Source organism: Nannospalax galili, unplaced genomic scaffold (genome assembly GCF_000622305.1).
Source record: "Nannospalax galili isolate Female #2095 unplaced genomic scaffold, S.galili_v1.0 scaffold206, whole genome shotgun sequence".
Classification (NCBI taxonomy): Eukaryota; Metazoa; Chordata; class Mammalia; order Rodentia; family Spalacidae; genus Nannospalax; species Nannospalax galili.
Window position 1 is genome coordinate 6,040,420 of NW_008358101.1, and position 21,067 is coordinate 6,061,486.

The 21,067-nt window shown below is 37.8% G+C and overlaps 1 protein-coding gene across 1 annotated transcript in view; it reads left to right on the forward strand.

Annotated features, from left to right (window-relative positions):
* Window positions 1-21,067, forward strand: part of Col19a1 (collagen type XIX alpha 1 chain) — a 409,660-nt gene that overhangs the window by 295,528 nt on the left and 93,065 nt on the right. The window contains exon 17 of the mRNA XM_008856281.2: window positions 20,492-20,545. Within this exon, the coding sequence (XP_008854503.1) occupies window positions 20,492-20,545 (54 nt within the window). The remainder of the gene's footprint in view (window positions 1-20,491; window positions 20,546-21,067) is intronic.

Here is a 21,067-nt window from a genome sequence, read left to right on the forward strand (position 1 = left end):
ATGTTGAATCTGCAGTTTCTTATCAAACAGCAGAACTGATGTTTTGTTATGTATACAAAAGTAAAAGCTTCCAAATTCTCCAAATAACTTTTACAAACTTTTCCTAAGGGAATGGTCTTCATGAGTGACTTGGTTTGATTTCCGTTGCTGTAATCCAAAAGCCTGGATAATTATGTAAATAGAAGTTTATTTACCATGTCACAGAGCTGGAAGCTGAAAAGCCCAAGAGCATGGCACCACCTTCTGGTGAGAACATTCTGTGACATCATAGCCTGGTGGAGGAAACAGCTCTCCTTTCTTCCTCTTACAAAGTCTCTAATTGTATCATGGGACCTCATGCTCTGGCCCCATCTGATCCTAATTACAGCTCCAAAGTTCCACTCACCTCCAAATACCATTAACATATAAATTTAATGATTAAGCTTATAATACAGAAAATTGGGGGTACACATTAAACCATGGCAGAAAGTAACCATTAAGTGGAGATATCTTAAATTAATAATGCCTAATGGACTAATATTATGATCGAGAACAGTTTTACAGAGAACCAAAATATAAGACCACTAAACTCCCTCAGAAAGGAAACAGGCCCCCGAAGAAAGTGATATGTACCAAAACCAGGATCCCTTACTATAGCATTAGACGTTTACCATGTCTTATGGAATCCTCACAAATATGTCAAGGAGTAGAAATTATCCTCATTTTTTAATGAGATACGTGGTGCTTAGAAACATAAACAACTTCACCCAAATTAATATACATATAGGAGGGAGAGCCAGAATTTAGACCCAGAATCTGTGCCCCAAATCTTACCTTTATTGTGCCGGAGTGTGGTATGAAGGACCAACTTCTAGTTTGTGATTTGACTTGGCTCATCCTTACTTAAATATCATACACAAACATTGTTTTACCTTTTCTATGATAATTTGTGGCACTGACCTCTTAGGAAACTGAGGTACGGTAGGGTAACAGTGGGAACAGCATCCTTTTAAGCAGCTCTTCCTAGTCAGTAGAGCTGACATGGCTTTCTCTGTAAATTTAAAATGACAGCACCTGCCCCACCTACTTCCCACAGTTGCTAGAAGAACCAAAGGCCATGTGTGTGCAGGAACTTTCTACTGTATGTAACTGAATCCACCAGTATTGTTTCAACATTTACACTGTAGAAGTGAACATCCTCAACTACAATGGAATCAACACATTTTTTTCTCTCTTTACAAGTTTCCATAAATCCAGTTAAGAAAAACTTGAATCTTGCTAAAATGATCACTCTACATACGGACTACTTATTCTAAATAAGTAAATCCACTCTTGAAGGAAATAAAATTTACTTATAAATAATGACTCACACCTGGGTCCAGGGATTCAGTGATACTTGTTCTCTCGGCTTGACAGTCTCTTTCTTGCTTGTGGGCTGTATTAACCCACGATCTGTGCTGTTACGTGACATTACTTGTTACATTCTCCAAATCTTAACTACTGTTCCTCATGTTCTAATAAAAGTTTCCTTTTTAAAAGCTTTCCAGTTATCTTGGAAGCATACACAGTGGAAAATACTGACCTTGTATTATGATAAATGAGTCTTGGAATGCCTCAAGACTTGAAATGCCTTAGCTTATCTCAAAGTATCCTAAATTTTAGTTTCCTTAGGAAGGAGTAGACAGCAGCTGGAAAAGAAGCAGAGCAGGAGGGAAAGCAGAGACTTTAATAATGAGCTATTCAGAGAAGTATGTATTAGCACACCCCTGTAAGAGATGTATTAAAAACCACATTAACTGGCAGAGGCTTAAAGATGAAGTGGTTTCTCTTGAGCTTGTCTTCAGATTGGCTCCCATATGTGGCGAGCTATCTCATAAGTTTAAGTTCTACAGACAGGCTGATGGAAGCTGATTGTCCTGAGGAGAGTTTCTGCTGAGGGGTGTTTCTCTGCCCCTGTGATGGATTTGCTCTTTCTCAGAGATTGTAAAGGCATAACCTCTTCAGGACCAGTACAAAGACTTTCTCCTATTGCCCCCCACCCCACCCGCCAAAAAAAGAAAAAAAGAAAAAAAATGCATTAACTATAAAATGTGTTATTTTTCTATTACAGGCATGGTTTCTGACCATCTTTCTTTTCTTTTTGGCATTGTGTTTGTGCACTGTTTCCGTATTGCAGTATGAGAATTTAGCAGCAGACTCAACTATGTCACATTTCAGTGCATAGCAATTTAGGTTGAAAACAGAAATTCAAGCAAAGTGTAATGTGGGGCAGCAGCTCCCTCTACTGTTTCCATTGGAGATTTTCTAAGCAAAGAAACACTTGTGAGAGATATGGAGAATGTGCAAATACGGGTATTTTTTTCAGTATTTTGGGTTTAATTACAAGTAAATATAATTTTCAGAATTTACATGATTTTTAATATTTTCTGTTTCTCTTGTAGTTTAAATATAAATGCCATCCCATTAACAGTTTTTTAACATCAACTTGATGTGTTGTTGAGTTGAAAATCATTAGCTCATGGCCCTCTAGAATGCCCATCTATGGTAAAGCACTCATAGACCATTGCAGTATTAACTACAAGGGAGCTTACTCCAAAGAAATCAATGCCGCTTTTCTAGGCTACCAATGTGATCTTAAGTATTTCCATTCATGTTATTTACACTTTAATTTTAACTGCATCATAAAAAAAAAAATTCATTTACCTTTAAAGCACAAATCATTGCATAGTCCTAAAGGGTATGATTAAACAGCAGTTTACATCATTAAAAGAGTAAATTTAGAGTATGAAACTGAATTCATTTACAACAGTGACCCCTTATCTGTGGTTTCCTTTTCTGTGATTTCTGTTGACTACATCAACTGTGGTCCAAAAACATTAAGTCAAAAATTCCAGAAATAAATAACTCATACTTAGTTATTAATGTCCCATTTTGGAAATCTTACACCATCTTGTTCTGCTTCCTCAGATTGTAAATCACTTCATCATCCGCAATTTCTATCTACCCACAGGTCATTTAGGAATCATCCAGTTGTCAACCTGACTGTCATGGTATCACAATGTAGCATTCAAATAGCATTTCCTTTGCTTAATTAATAATGTCCTCAAAACTCAAGAATAGTAATGCTGACAATTGAGCCATGCCAAAGAGAAGATATAAAGTGCTTCTTTTGAGTGAAAAGGTGGAGCTATAGGGAAAATATATGCTGAGATTTCTAGACTCTGTAGTAACAGCAAATCTATTTGCAAAATTATGAAAAAGGAAAAAGTATTACTTGTTTTGCTTTGTGCATCAAGCTTCAAAAGTATGTGTACATGATAAATATTTAGCTAAAATAGAGCAAACATTAAACTATAGAGTTTGCTACCATCAGTAGTTGCCAGGCAGGCATCCACTGAGGTTCTCGGTTGTATTATCTTGAGGTGAGGAGGGATTACTGCAATTAAAAATACTTATTGACTATCATTTTTAATCACTGTTATAAACAATGAATATGCAGTGGCTTCAAAAGCAGAGCAACAAACCACATAGGTCTCTGCCTTTAATAATTTACACTATATTACACTATATTATGGATAAGGGCGTGAGCATATCACAATGGTTAATAAGCAATTACATGAAAAGACAAAACAACCGCAGGTTACATGAGGCTTACTGGGGACTAACTGAATGATGCTATTGAAAAAGAGAACTTGGAACAAAGAGTATACTTCTGACCAGGGTGGGCCAAGGACATGATGGCCCAAGGCCAGATGACATGATTCAAGAAAAACTGGCCACATGAAAACTGGAAAAAGAGCCTTCCAACTAGATTTGTTTGCTGAAAGAAAAGAGAAATTGGACAAACCTTTGACTGTAGCCCATTTAATTTCAATCTTTGTTTAGATTTTTTAAATATTTTATTATTTTTATTTTATGTGTATGAGTGTATTGCCTGCATGTGAGTGTACCTGTGCCATGCAATGCCCGCGGAGGTCAGAAGAGGGCTTTGGATTCCCCTGGAACTGGATTTAAGGATGGTTCATAGCTGCCATGTGGGTGATGAGAATCGAACCCGAGTCCTCTGCAAGAGCAGTTAGTGCTCTTAACTGCTGAACCATCTCTCCAGCCCCCATGTTTAGATTTATTTATTTTATTTTATGTGTATGAATGTTTTGCTTGCATGAATGTATATGCACCACATACATGTCTGGTGCCAGTAAAGGACAGAAGAGAGCATTGACTCTTCTGAAGCTGGAGTTACAAATGGTTGGGAGCCATCACGTAGGTGCTGGAAACTGAACCCAGGTCCTTTCAATAGCACTAACTGCTTTTAACTGCTGAGGCATCTCTCCATCCCCCAAATTTCAATCTCGACTGTTGTCATAGTTATTTTTTGTCATCTGGACACAAATCTAGACATACCTGGGAAGAGGAAATCTGAATTGAGGAACTTGCTCCATCAAATTGGCCTGTGAGCATGTCTGTAAGGCATTTTCTTAATTGTTAATTGATGTAGGAAGCCCAGCCCTCTGTGTGCAGTACCATCCCTGGGCAGGTGGGTCTGGGCTGGATAAGAAAGGTAAGCAAAACAGGGAAAGCAAGCCAGTAAGGAGCATCTCTCTGCAGTTTCTGCTTCAAGCTCCTGCTTTGAGTTCCTGCCTTGACTTCCTTCGATGAAAGAGTATAGCCCATAAGGTGAAATAAATCCTTCCCCACCCAAGTTGGTTTGGTCAGTATTTTATCACAGCAACAGAAAGCATACTAGAACAACTATATACATTGGATAGAATATTTTTCACTAAAGATGGGAATTCCATCACATATAAATCAGTCTTTCTTCCTTACAGCTAACCCTGATGCCTTCTTTCTAACAGGCTACAGGTTAAGTCAGATGAACAGTCACAGCAAGGAAAATGCACATCCTCAAAACATTATAGAACCGTTGAACTGTTGCATCTGTGCTCTGTTGTCCACCATTATCCATAACTTGTGTATCTTCCATCTCTAATTTTGTTACAATGTTAAATAGTTTAAAAGTAAAAATTCATTGTTTCCAATGTAAAGCAAGATCCAATTCCAAACCAGATTAATTATCCTAAAATATATTTTGAACTGCTAAATAAGACATTTGCCAAAAATATTAGAATGAAACATTTGATTTCTTATTAAAATGTCCTGTGTATGACTGTGTACATGTCCAATTCACGTTCCTATTATCCTTTCTGAAAGCCTTGATCTGATCAAAGCTTTTCTAAGTTTTCCTGTTAGCAATGACCTTCAGCCTCTTCTGTCTATTAAGTGACTAAAGGCCATGCACTTTAATAACAATATCTTCAGAGGAAATAACCTAACCATTTATTTGAGTCAATGGAATAGCAGTTTCATTTCTTATAAAAAATAAGTTGGCATCCTTGGATTTAAAAATATAGACACACAGCATCTAAAAAAATGGAGATATGGCCCGTTAATTGTTTTTTTTTTTTACTGCCACTTGTCTCCTACTGGGGTCATGGTCCCAGACAAAACAGCTGTTGTCAATACTGCTAAAATTCCAATGTCACCTTGTAACCACAGAAGTAGGCATGCGTGTGAGGCAGCTGGGGGTATCAGGATGAAATTTCAAAACCCAGCACTTGGATCTGATTTCCTAATTACTTCTCTTTTTCTATGAACAGCAGCAGTGGAACATTATTAGTCACTTTCTGACGTCTAAGGTTTTTTTTGTTAATCATTGCTATACCTTGATGGAAGGGATTTTATCCTCATACAGCCACTGACTGCTTTTGCATCTGGGATGATATTCTTGAAAGCAGCTATGAAGATATTTAGACCAGTTTGTGTTATTTCTATCAATGATAAGGCAGAGTGTTAAAGACTTTAGTTGGTACACAGGGACTAAGCCGGTGATTATCTGGGTTAGTGCATGAATTAATCATGATTTATTTGTGTTAGGTAAATATTAAGTTTTAGGAAACTAACTGCCAATTAGATTTATCAGAACCCTTTATGTTCAAAAAAGGAGACTTTTTCTGAAATAATCTCATAGTTTGCATTTGGTTATATAGCTCCAAAAAGATAACCATTTGTATTTAACTTTAGTGCTGTATAGCTTTGCGGGGTCAGCAAGATAGGGCTCTCTTAACAAGAAAACACTAGGCCCTGCAATCAAGGGGCTCAGTTACACCTGTACCATCAGTTTTTTCTGTAATAGCTACAATTTGGATAGAGAGAAGAAAGACCCCCCCCCCAAAAAAAAATCAAGTAGGACTGGAGAGATGATTCAGTGATAGACAGAAAGAGAGTACACACTGCTTCTGCAGAGGACCCAGGTTCAGCTCCCAGCACCCACGCCAGGCACTTCACAACCTCCTGTAACTCCAACTCCAGGGGATCTAGGACTCCCTTCTGGCCTCCACAGGCACTTGACTCTTGTGCACATACACAGACACACAGACACACACACACACAGACACACACACACACACATATAATAACAAATAAATCTTTTTTTAAAAAAATGCATTATTTGAATAGAGAAACAATAGGTTTTCTGTATTGTCTTGGGGTCTACAACATGGAAGGAAATTTGGTAGAAAATGAGATCTGAAATGCCTTATGATAGATTGAATAATTTTGCTACATGGGACAAAGGTCTGAGCAAATACAGCAAATGGTTAATATTTGACTGCATTATTATGCTGTGGATTCAGAAGACGATCATAATATTTTCTCCACTATTCAACATGTTTAAAGCTTTTCAAATATACTTTAAGAAAGAAGAACCGCACCCTATGGAATCAGTAAAGGCTACTAACACTAATCCCCTCTTCGGTTCCGAGATCAGCAGTGTTTTCTCTGCCAGAAATCCTTTGTGGAATATGTCTAAATATTTTCAAACTAAAATATTAAGTATTTTCTTGCTGGAACTACCCTGATTGGACTGTGTAACCGTAGGGGTGCAGTTGAGCTGAGAGTTGTCATTTTTAGTACAACATAGAGATCTGAGGGAAAACAATACCAAACGTTTGAGTTGGGAGAGACTACAATCTCCCTAAAATAATACCAGCAGCTTCCTCATTTTGCTGTTGCCTAACGCAGTCCACAGTGTTCCCAACCATTCAAATCTCACACAGGCTCTTGGCCTTTGTGTTACTTGGCACTGTAAGAGCCATGCCAGCCATCAGCCTGGTTATCTTGAGTCCCAGCAGTATGCCTTAGAAATTGCATTTTTCTCTGCACAGGAAGCCTTGTCATTCTACCAATGCTTTTAAAGGGAGTGACTGTTATCACTTAATTACAGTAAACAGTAACTCAGAGGGTTGAGAGATGGAGGCTGCCTGTGGGGTCAGCGTGAGATGACTTTCGTCCTGCTTTGGGTGGCATATGCAGAGTTTCCTAAGGTCAGACAAGAAGGAGACAAAGTTGTTCCCCTTTGTTGGTGGTGATCTTTGGGGAACAACGCTGGATACAAACAATTATTTTCACACATCCCCATGCTTGCTGGTTTTCGTGCCCTTCTGGCTTTTATCACCTTGCACTGGGTCACTGATGTTGCTTCTGTGGGTGGCAAGGCACTTGAAAGATTCCTGCTGCTCCTTATATTGCAAGGAGCTGACAAATAATATTTTTGCTTTTTCAGGACATGCTGCAGAGAGATGAGCATGAAACATTTTGTGGATGGATAAGCAGAATGGCAGTATTAGGGGAGGAATCATTTGTATTTTCTCACATTCACGCCATGGATATCAGTCAAAAAGTCCCATTCTATCAATAACGCAGTGGGACCTTGATGAATTTGACAATCTAGGGAAAATCGTACCTTCAAAAATAACGTTTATTCTGCCTTGCATTACAAAGGGTTAAAATGTCTGTGATTCATAGTGTAATTTAGAAAATCTGCTTTTGTGAAATGGGTTAATTATACCCACTGAAAGCATTCACTGTCACAGCCTCATCCTCCCACTCCTGTTCCAAAATGACAAGTGAAACCAGGGACTGTGCAATTTTGAAAAACAATCAGGTCACATATTGAGTAGTTTGCTTATTCATACAACCATGAACTGCCTATGCTTGAGTTCCCTCAATTACACAGCTCAGTATGCAGGCCAGGAGCAGACAAGCTCAGCTCAAGTGAGCACTTCCCTGGAATACACAGAGGAACAAGTTTGAAAAATGTCCAAAGTGGCAGACCTGAAAAATTCTCATTCAAGATCCAGAAGCTGCCTTCGCTGCCGTTCTTTGCCTGTTAGCCGCACAGTTTCTGAGTCTCTGAACCAGGATCACTGCAATATTTTAGACTGAGACCATTAAGGGCTATAGATCTTTGAAGGTAGAGTACAAATGTATGCCACTGTGAAGCCAGAGCAGCTGAGGCAAGAGAAGACAGTGGGTCACAGCACTGCTCACCATTTCCAGACTTGCACCTAGAATGAGCATGCATCGCTGGCTTCCCACCAAACTACAGTTACCCTTTGTAGGGAAAATCCTTGATGAATGTTTGAACCAGTGCTGTGTTATACCACTTAAAACCTTCAGCATCCCACAGTGCTGATACACCAATCTCTCCTCCAGGACAGAACATAGTGGCACTGCTATAGTCTTATTAAAGGATATTTCTTTTTCTCTGTATGACTTTACCACAACTATTCTTCAGTGAGATTTCATGCTCATAGGAGTTTCAGCTCATCAAAATTCTCCCCAGGTAACATTGTACATTTTGATTATCTAGAGTTTTTTTTTTTCTACCTCCTTTGCCTATTGTTATTTCTCCTTCTACTATTTCACAAATTCAAAGACCCTTTACCCCTCATTTCTTGTTATTAGAACCTCAAAAGTTGTTTAAAGGGCCTTGGACAGGACTCAGTGGTTACGAGCACTTGCTGCTCTTGCCGAGGACCCAGGTTTAGTTCCCAGCAGCAACATGGTGGCTAACAACCATCTGTAATTCCAGTTCCAGGAGATCCAACGCCCTCTTCTGGCCTCCTCAGGCACTGTGTGCATGTGATGCATACACATACATGCGGTCACTTAGATACATAAAAATACATCTTTAAATCTTGTAAAGGTATTTTAGAAGCTGATTGAGATGGCTGGTTTCCTTCCTTCTCCTTCTCAGCTAACTTCGCTTCCTTCCCTTTGTCTTTCTAGTCTAAACCCTCAGTGATTTCTCTTCCTCTCCACGTTGCTCCTTTCTCTTGGCCCTCTCCTGATTCTATATCATAGTGAAAGATCCTGCCGTCTGTTACAACAGAATGTCCTTCCCTTCCCAAACATAAGATGACTTATAATTTATTCTTCTATCATCCTTTAATTATGAGATAATTTAATATAGAGTTAAAGATCAAGGCTGTGGGTTCAGGCAAGGATTGAAGCCTAGCTCTTTCCTACTGATTATATGAGTTGATTAAGTGTTTTAACCCTATGTTACTGTAAAATAAGGTTAGTTCCACCTCATTGGATTGTTGGAAGACTGAATACAATAATAAATGTACCTATACTGTGACTTTTAATGTGTCCTCTACAACTCGGTTGCTTCCAGTATTATTGTTTTGAAAGGTGCACATTGGAGAGGTGATTAAACCAAAGCATTACTTTCAAACTCTGGGTTTAACCTAAACCTGTTGGCCTTAAATCTCATTAACAGGATTAAGGTACTTATAAAAGAAGCTTTCCCAACATGTGGCTAGCTTACTGCCTTATAGATTTCTGCCTTCTGCCAAATGAGGATGCAGTTAGAAGGCCCTCATCAGACTAGAGGCCAGAACCTTAATGAGAGACTCTCCAGCCTCAAAAATTATGAGAAAATGGTCCTGGAGAGGGACTCAGCAGTTAAGAGCACTTGCTGCTTTTGCAGAGGACCCAGGTTTCATTCCCAGAGCCCACATGAGGGCTAATAAGGTAACTCCACTTTTGGAAGCTCCAAAACCCTCTTCTGGCCTCCATAGGCACTGTATGCACATAGTGCAGTTACATATATGCAGAGGCAAAACATTCATAAACATAAAATAAAAATAATTTTAAAAAATTTTAAATTATGAGAAAACAAATCCATTGTTTATAAATTACCCCGTTTCCAGTATTCTGTTACAGCAGCATAAACAGACTAATGAGCTATCACATAGTAATTTCTCTCAAAGATAATTGTTATTACTCATTAATATTATTGTTATAATTACTCTCATTTTATCGTTCCTTAACATTTTTTTTTTGTCTTTCCTGGGATTTAGTTTATGACCTACCATTTCTAGGGCAAAAGCACTAATACTTTTCAAAATTCTGTCATCATCTGCCTGTAATTTTTTCTTCTATTTACTTTATTTACTTTATTTACCTTTATATTTTCCTCTGTTCATGTCATTATATTAAAAAAGAATAAAAAAAAAAAAACTCTGTCCAAGAGTGTTGGTCCAAATATGTGCCTGGATATATTCAAATCATCTGGAAAAACCTGTTAAACGTGACTTTCAATGAGAACAAAACCACTTGAGAATATCTACTTAGAAAGAAACCATTTCAGATCACATTACTGCCTCTGTGTGTTGACCAGTAAATGAAACAAGTCCTTTCCGTTGTTTTTTCTCTAGTCTAAGCCCTCAATGATTTTCCTTTGCTGCCCTATTTGCTCTTCTCTCAGATCCTGACTTCTGAACTTACTCCTCAAAGAGTTTCACCTCTTAAGACTGAATTAACATTAAGACTTGACTCAAAAGAAGTAACTCCCCTTTTCAGAGCTCTATGCAGAAAGGGAGAGCCTTCCATTTGAGGTTAGGACAGATAGAGATGCAATTGCAGAGTCCACCATTCAGAGTCCTTCTTCTGAACATCTTTCCTCTCTTGGTGCTCTCTTTTCCTACCCCTAATCCTGAAGTGTCATCTGTTTAGTCTTCTCCCGCATCCCACTTGCTCTCAGCAAATGTTAATGAAAATTTCATGTCAGTATATTAGAATGAAATCCCTCTCATGCTTGATTCTGCTGGGGTTTTTTAATTGTGTAGTTTGGAGGAAAAAAAAATCTCTTGGCTTTCCCATCTGTCATGGGAGAGCAGAAGAGGACCCATTCCACGTAATTATTTTGAGGGTCAAATAAGATCATTTGCTTTACAATCACATTACTCCGTTACCCTAGAAAACATAAGGGCTGAAATGATTGTAGAATTACCATGAACTATAAAATCTGGATACTTAGTATCACATCTTCTGAGAACATTTCTTTCTGAGGTGATGATAAAACTAAATAAATAAACCTTCTTTGTGAAGGTGTGAACATAAACCAGAAGGCAAGTGTAACATAGGAAAAAGAAGAAGCTTCTCTCAGAAGACCTCAAACATCACTTCATAGAGTAGCTGGTCACATTCCCTAGGGTGGCCCACTGCAAACGCATTATGAGAGACTGAGATCTCTCTATTAGGAGGCAACTATGAGCACTCAGTTACTCTTCTGCTTTCAGAAATTCTTTCTTATGTTTCTAGGAATTTATTTAGTAGAGGAAAGAGAGCAGGTGTCAGCATCCCCTTATTCACTACAGTTTGCAGTAGATGTGTGCTTGGAAGAAACTATCCATCTTAAAGTTACAATCATTTAATATAGATAATTAAATCCAAAAAGACACTGAAAAATCCATTTAGAGTAATTATTAAAAACAAATAAAAGGATCTGTATTTCTTAAAAGCAATTTTTAAAGATTTATCAATATTTTTATCTAAAGAACATTATTGATTTTTTTCTCTCAGAGCTATAGACCAATATTATACATTGTAATTCTGGTCAAATGCCCATCCATGAACTCTTTTACTTAACCAGAGCTTACTATAGCTTTGATTTCAATTAACTTGCCAGATTCTTAGATTAATCTAAATCTGTGGGTCCTGTCTTCTGTAAATCTGCAAGCAGCAAGTCCTTTGCTCTTTTTGTGACTGTTTACAAGTGTAGTCAAAACCAACAAGCAAGAAATTGACTTTCCCCACAGAATTTTTCTTGTACAAGCAATGGTTTATTGACTTCAGTGAACATTTGGTGCTGGGATGTGGAGGGGCCATGAGTCGGAAGCTTCTGATTACACAGCTGGAGTGGTTATGCATAAGGATTAAAACTCTGGCTTCAAGGAGTCTTCATTCCTGCTGAGACTGTAGATCTGTACACAAACCACCGTAATCAGTATAGTTGTGCTTTTGAGCGCTATATAATATGTCATAGGTTAAAACACAGAGAAAAATCCACTTTATTTTTAACTCTGTTTATTTTTATTTTATGTGTATGAGTGTTATACCTGCATTAATGTAAGTGCACCCAAGTTGTGCAGTGCCCACAGAGACCAACAGAGGGTGTCTGATCCCCTGGAACTGGAGTGACAGATGGTTGCTAGCTTCCATGTGTGCTGGGATTCAAACCCAGATATCCTGCAAAATCAGCTGGCACTCTTAACCGCTGAGCCATCTCTCTAGTCCCACAAATCCACTTTAACACTAACTTTTCTAACCATTATTGTTGCCTCACCTCACCATTCCTATGTTTGTGGTTTTAAATATCCTAATTAAAAATTTAAATACCAAGGGAAAAATAATTACTGATCTCTGCCTTTTCTATTAGCCACTAGAACAGTAGAAATGATCCATGGAAAATGAACCCAAATAATTGTCCATAAAAAATATTCTATCTGTTCTTAAAGCAAAGATATTTTTAGCATATTTTGAAAAGAATGGGTTAGTGAAACTTCCTTCACAGAAGTTTCTGGTATTTCAAAGGTCATTCCTGAAGTTAATTGGAAATTCACAAGGCCAGAGGTAGTTGGATATAATTCAAAATGTATATTTGTGAATCCTTGGAGGAGCTCCTAATAGGGCATTGAAGGGCTACAGTACATTTGGGGCTAGAGTACATTGCAATAAGTGGCATCATAGCTCAAGGATGTTCAGTCAGCAGTTATGAGGAATCAGAGTGCTTGTTTGCTTGTCTGTTCTTTGGCTAGCATGCAGAGAAGTGAGTTTGATTGTGACATTGTCATGCATACGCATATACCATTATACCTTGTTCCTACAGGCACCCTGCTGCCTCTATCCTCTTCATCCCCCTCTCTCCCTCTCCCAGTCTCCTTCTTCCCCCAGACAGTTCCCTATCATACTTTCTCAGTGTATATGCTCTATTACCCTCTCTTGCTCCATCTGCCTTCCTTTCCTTTAGACCCCTTTCTTCCCCCCTTTGCTACTTCTATGTCCCACATATGCATATATAAATAAATATAAATATGAATTCCACATGTGAGAGAAAACATGGGATATTCCTGAGAAACAGAAAAGGAAGAGAGAAAAATGGTTCAGAAGTGAAAATGAGTGAATGAAGTGCGGTGAGGAATCATGGGGATCTTGACTCAGTTTTTAAGGGTGTCTAAATCTAAGTCAAATCCCTTAACCTGCTGGTTAGTGCTCATGACAAAAAGTGAAAAAATATGGAAAAAATAAAGTTCTTTGAGCTTAGCACACTAGGTGAATTGACTGAAAATTCAGAGTATAACTAAGCCAAGACCTAAGGAAATATGAATTTTTAACAGTGGACTCATCCCACCTATCAAACTGTAAGAATGTGTAGCCCAAACTGAAGTCGATTAAGAGGATGATAGTGACCAACACCATTTTCACACTATGCATCCACTAAGTCTGATGACAGACATTATGCTATTTCTATGTTTTACATCCAACAAGATTTTATCCCAAAACTACCTAAATGCTACTGAAACTATTGCCCAGACTGTGTACATCCCAAATCAGATATAGGTTTAACTCACTGCATCGCACCAGGCATGGTTCTTTGTCACCTCAGCCTCTCTACTCATGCTAGGTTTATAGACCTCTCAAATCAGTACACATCAGTACAGTTGAATTCTGAGCAGGTGTATCTCCCTGAAGTTCACTAGCATTTCAGAGCTGCTCTATAATTCTGTACCACTCTCTTTCACTCTAATGTCCTTTTTCTTCTGAGCCAATCTAATTCAAGCAGAGGGAAGCAGAGTTCCACAAAAGATGAACATTTTATGTAGCCTGATTTTTCTGCAGCTATGTTGTGGGTCATGGTTGTGGGCAAGATACTGAGGTATTCTTTCTTTACAAAATCCTCTTTCCAGTTTAGCTTTAAGAGCTTCTTAGAGCATTAACCGAAGTTGACATGCCCTCTGTAACTGTCCCTCCTTTACATTGAATGTGAGTTATTGCACTGTCTTCTCAATGAGTCCTTGGACACAAATCTCAGAGAAAATAATCTCCCAAATGCCCTGGAGCTCCTGATGCCAGGAGACCTGTCACCACACGTTTTTAACTTCTTCTTTCTCAGGATTTATTGATACTCCGTAAGACCCATGATGCTTGCTAACCTCGGAAACACATGACTCCTTGAGGCTTCTCTGGCTATGTTTCAAATCAGAACAGAAGAAAAAGCACATTTCTAGTGGTATGGCTATCAGACAGCCTCCAATTCCAAGACCTTAAGGTCTATATTGTTTTCTAACCATTGACGTTTATATATTTGAAATTTATCCATGGTCACTATCCTCTACTTTGTTTGAGGGTGTTTCTTTCTGAAGGTTTCAAAACAATCAAATGAATCATTTCTTCACTAGCTGGAGTCAGTGTCCACACACTCTTCCCAAATACTCTGTGCTGTGTTTCCTTTCAGACTCCGTTGGATTTCTCAGCTGTCTGACAGGATTTATTTAAAGTACTGCTGCAGGTAGACTGTTAACTGGAAATCTTCATTACCTTCATCCTTGAATTTATGGTATCAGTATTCTGCTGATAAAAAAAAAAAGCTAGAAAGAAAATATCATCATAAATGACCATGATCTGATTAAGTAGTAGAGCTTAATACTTCATATCAAACCCACTTGGAACACTATTTTGTAGATATGACACTTTCTGACAAGTATATATGAAGATATGGACATCATTTTGTGGATATAGTGATCTTTTGAGTGTCTGATCAATTGTTCACACTTTTCTATTGACTTGAGGCTCTTCAGAATAAGCTCTTGGTGCTGTTTGAAAGGGGCAGCAGCGCTGAATCTTCTATATCCCCCCACTCCACCCCAAGGAAAAGCTCAACAAGATCAAGATTCTAGATCCAGAATGCATTATCTGTTTATGGAATACAGCTTTACCCATTTACCCAGTGGGCAGACACCCACCTTTAAAAAATCATACCCAGTTCTCATCTAATGTTCCACATCATCCTCCCATTGTTTTTACTGTTCCAGTGACACCACCCTGTTCACTCTACTGCTGCTTTTTCTTTCCTGCTTCGTGACTTTGTTTAAAGTTTGTTCTTCTTCCCCCACACACCTTGCCTCTTTTAGTCACTTGCTTCCCTAGTATGCAGTAGGATGCATTCTGAATACAATAATGTTTCTAAATGTTCAGTTATGGGGCTGGAGAGATGGCTCAATGGTTTAGAGCACTGGTTGCTCTTGCAGAGGACCCAGATTCAGTTCCCAGCACCCCCATGGCAGCTAACAACTCAAGTTCCAGGGGACCTGACACCCTCTTCTGATCTCTGCAGGTATTAGGCAATATGCAACACAAGTACACTTACATAACCCAGGAAATACACTCATAAAAATGATAAATAATTTTTAATGTTCAGTCATAATCTTTCACATCAGGGGTTTAGCGAATGCATGAAGATATATGTGAAATGCAAGAAACAGATAGAGGGGCTTCCATCAACTAAATAATGGGGCTTTATCTAAAAGCAAGATACTTTCATCTTCCCATCCTGCATCAGCACAGCGCTGGCTTATAAGAAGTGTTAGGTACCAGTTTTGTTGGCGTTCTTCTGGTATAGTGCATAAATCACAATGAGTGATCATCTTGTGTTCACTAGGACAAAGCATAATAAAAAAAATATGATAAAATTAATAAAAAAGTCCTTTTAAGTAGAGAGTCAATCTTTTACATTTACTATAGATTGAAGTCTCAAAGCAGTAAGACAAGAGAAAGAAATAAAAAGGATGCAAATAAGAAAGAAATAAAATAATTTCTATTGACAAAAGGCATGATTGTATACATAAAAGACCCCAAAGACTTCAGCAAAGTATCAAGTATCAAAGTCAACACACAAAATGCAGTGGCTTTCTTACATACCAATAAGAAACATGCTGAGAAAGAAATCAGGAAACAGGTGCAATCACAATGATCTCAAAGAAAATAAATACCTATGAATAAACTTAAGGAAGTGAAAGACCTCTATAATGAAAATGTGAAATTATGAAGAAAGAAATTGAAGAGGAAGATAGAACGATCTCCCATGATCATAGATCAGAAAAATTAATATTGTGAACATGGCTATCTTACTACTAAAAACAATCTACACAATAAATGCAATCCTTATCAAAATTCCAATGACATTTATCATAGGAATGGAAATAGAAAAAAGTTCTAGAATTCATATGCAATCACAAAAACTCTGAATAGCCAAAGCAAAGGACCAAAAGAACAATCTAGAAGGATCACAATACCTGACTTCATGTTGTCCTACAGAGTCACAGTAACAAAGTCAACATGGTGCTGACAAAAGATAAGCAACAATAACAGCACAAACATATAGATTCATGGAATGGAACTAGGCATATGGTTATAGCCACTTAATTTTTGATAAATATGCCAAAAACATACATTGGAAAAAGGGCAACTTCTTCAACAACTGCATATCCATATATAAAAGAATAGAACTAGATCCTTATCTCTCAGCCTGTAAAAAACAATTACAAATGAATCAAAGACTTTAATTTAAGACCTGAAACTCTGAGATGTAAGAGGGATCCACTTCAAGATAATGATAATATTCCCATTATTCAGGAAAGAATGGCAACAATTGACAAATGAGACTTCATGAAATTTAAAAACATCTACACAGCAAGGGAACAGTTAACAGAGTGAAGAGAGCACACACAATGAAAGAAAATCTTTGCTAACTGTACATCTGACAGGATTAATATCTAGAGTATTTGAAGAACTCTAAAAACTAAACACCAAAAAATCAGACAACCCAATCAGTAGATGAGCTAATGAAATGAGTAGTCAATTCTCAAAAGATGAAAAACAAATTGGCAATAAATATATTAAAGAATGTTCAACATCTTTGATCATCAGGGAAGTGAAAAATTAAAACTACATTGAGATCCACCCCCTTCCCAATGAGAATGGCTATAAGAAAACAACTGACTACAAATACTATGTAGAAAGAAAAAAATCCTATATACTGCTGAGAGGAATGTAAATTAGTCCAGGCAATCTGGAAATCAGAATGGAGGTTCCTCAAAAAATTAAAAATACATCACCATATGACCTAATTGTACCATTGTGGGTACATACCCAAAGGATGCTAGGTCAGCATGCCATAGAGATACTTGCATACCCATGTCTATTACAGCACTATCCACAATAGCCATTATGAAATCAGCTTTAGTGTCTGTCATTAGATTAACAGATAAAGAAAATGTGAGATATATATGTGTGTGTGTGTGTGTTACACATATATAATGAATTTTTATTTAGCCATAAAGAATGACACTATGTCACTTACTGGAAAATGGATGCAACTTGGGATCGTCATTTTAAATAAAATAACCAGGCATCAGAAAGACAAAGATCACATATTTTCTCTCATTTGTGGATCCTAGATTTTATATAGATATTTAAAAAGGGTGTGTGTGTGTGTGTGTGTGTGTGTGTGTGTGTGTGTGTGTGTGTGTGATGAAAGCAGAGAGAGGACTGGGAGAAGAAGAGTCACAGTAAAAGGCAGAGTGAGGGGGGGTAAAGAGGAGGGTCCTGGGGAGTCACTATGATCAAAATACATGATATGCTTGAAAGAAATTGTCAAGAAGCACAGCACCATGAAGAATCAAAATACATCAATAGAAACAGAAAAGAGGGATTAGTAGAATAGATGAAAGCTGAAAGCTGATTTTGAGTCCAACCTTATTGTTAAGTATTAGCCCTACCACTTAATAAGGGTTTGACACTGAGCTGGTTAACAATTCTGTCATTTTCTGTCAACTTGACACAACCTAGACATAACTAGAAAAAAGGACTCTCAGTTCTGGAATTGCTCCCAATAGATTGGCCTGTGGACATGTCTGTGGTGTATTTTCTTAGTTGTTAATTGATGTAGAAAGACCCAGCCCACTGTGGGTGATGCCATCCCTAGACACTGAGGCCTGGGTTGTGTAAGAGAGGTAACTGAGCAAGCCAGGGGGAACAAGCCCCCGTAAATAGCATTTTGTTTCTGCCTCTGGGTTCCTACCTTGACTTTGTGCCTTGATCGTTCATGATGACAAACTGTAACCTGGAAGCCAAATAAACGCATTCCTCCCAAAGTTGATTTTGGGCAGTGTTTTACCACACCAACAGAGAGCAAATCAGAACAAATTCCAATCTCACTTTCTTTGTCTTTGAATCAGAATGTGTCACACATATTCCTCATATTGAATTTAATGAGTTAATCTTCTAAAGCTCTACAATAATGCCTGACAGACAATTAGCACTATACAAATTTTAGCCATAATTATTTGATTCTTATGGTTTGCTCAAGAGATAATATTTTTAATTGTTCTGCTATTCTCAGAAGCCCTGATAATTAAAGCCCTTACTTTTCACTAAGAAAAAAGCATATGAAACTAAATTCATTCGCTTCATCAGTTCTTTGATCTAATGAGTCTTATCATGAAATACATAGACTGGATGCCTGCTATGCCTAGATTCCTTAGCTTACTGTTGATGCTGCTACCCTTAGTGTCCAAAATTCTTCCTTGCCTCATTACACATTTTCAGAAAGATCAATATGTATGTAACATTGTGTCTCCTGGGTTTCAAGAATGAGTTATTATCTTGCATGTTCTTGGCTACAAGCTCTACAAGCACCCTCACCTCAATGATTGTTTTCCTCATTATTTCATCTAACTGACCCAGAATATTTTATACAAATCTGGATAATGGAAAAATCTATAATGTCATGGGAAATCTTTTCTGATATTATCTGTTTTTATTTCAGCAAGGTAACAGCATCAGCATCATTTGTCTTTCCAATCATAGCCAGCTCCATTACTTGTGAGTCCCATTATTTTCTCAAGAGTTATACCAACTTGCCCCCAGCCATCCATCACCACATCCTTGCATCCTTTTATTTATTTAGTGGCACAATGCCAAGGTTTCATGTTAGAATGGATTTTCAATTTCAAGCCATCTTTGATTTTCTCAATTACTTTTCTAACCTTCTGAGATAAACATTAAGAACTTGGCCTTGGAGCTAGAGAGATATCTCAGTGGTTAAGGACACTGACTGTTCTTGCAGAAGATCTGGGTTTGAATCCCAGCACCCACATGGCAGCTAACAACTGTCCATAACTCCAGTTTCAGGGGATCCAACACCCTCTTCTGTCCTCCTCGGGCACTGCGTGACACGGGTGCACTTACATACACATACGCAATAAACACATACATATAAAATAAAAATACAAAAAGAACTTGGCCTCTATAGTTTTTCTCCCTTCCTAGGTTCTGAGGTCTGAATGAAATACAGTTTCCTCTCTGAGATAGCTGGGCCTCTCTTGGCTTGAGCTGCTTCTTAAAATAGTGCTAAGGTTTGTACTTTCCTATGGTCCTCTCCCCAAAGTGGAATCCCTGAAAAACTTAGAAAACTCGTCTCTCCCTTCCTTCCCAGCAGCTTCAGAGATGGACAGCTGATACTGTTGCTTTGTTTGTTTTCTTTCTAGCCCAAGCTCAGCATAATGCTGAAGAAATATTTCCAGAGCAATAAAAACTGCCAGTATTAAAATGTCTTAAATGTGAGATTTTATAGAACACATCTTTTCCTGGTCTAAAATCCTTGTGCATCCCATTTTCATATAATTAATTCTTAACAGTAAAGCAATAGAAAAATATATTTCTCCATAATTTCTAAGTTCATAATATGTGGTGACACACATTTCTATAATATATTCATCAAATCCAGTGAGAAGAGCCAAAAATAAACTGAAGCTATAACTTCCTCCCCAGAAGAGTTTCATCGGTGGAATTCCTTTTAACAAAGAGCTCGATGATGGCTGAATTTCCTATAAATGTTTTACATTCCACTTAGGACCTCACTCTGGATTCATATAAGACTTAGCCCAGAAAAAAATTAAGGAACCTGATCATATGTTAATGTCCATAAAATTCTTTATTAATTGGAGTATTTGACTAAATAGACTCTTCATGTATTATTTAAAATGCACTCTATTTTATTTGTTTATTTTTATGTGTATGAGTGTTTTGCCTGCATATATCTGTGTACACATGCATGCAATGCCTGCAGAGGTCAGAAGAGGGTGTCAGAGTCCCTGGAACTGAAGCTGTGGATGATTGTTAGCTGCCATGTGGGTGCAGGGAACTGAACCTGGGCCCTCTGCAAGAGCGTCAACTGCTTTTAACTGCAGAGCTATCTCTCTAGTCTCCAAATTACATTATTTTTGAAAAACACTTATATATTTGCCTTTGTTTTCTCATTCAGGGACCTCCTGGGTTACAAGGAATACAACAAAATCTTGGTGGCTATTTCAACAAGGTACAACTTCTTTATTCCCACAATCATGTGCATAGAGATTTTATGTGATTACGTGTTTGGGGAAAAAAATCCTATTAATTCCTAACTTCTCAGAACTTGAGACAGGATCACATATATTAAGGATCACATATATTCTAAACATCTTTCCATAGTGACTGAACATTTCCAAATTTAAAAATTAAAAAATTATTGAGCATATTACTATAAACCCAGGATTTTGGTTATAATATTTTCAAAAAAGTAGTTCAAAGTTTGACAATGCAAGTGCAGAAAGAAATTACTTGCCACTCTGAAGCTCTCATAAAAGTGAAATTTCGGGGCTGGAGAGATGGTTGAGTGGTTAAGAACATTGGTTGTTCTTGCAGAAGACCCAGGTTCCAATCCCAGTACCCACATGGCAGCTAACAACTCTCTGTAAATCCAGTCCCAAGGGATCTGACAGCCTCTTCTGACCTCCATGGGCATTGCACGACATGGGTGCACTTACCTACATGCAGGCAATACACACATACACATAAAATA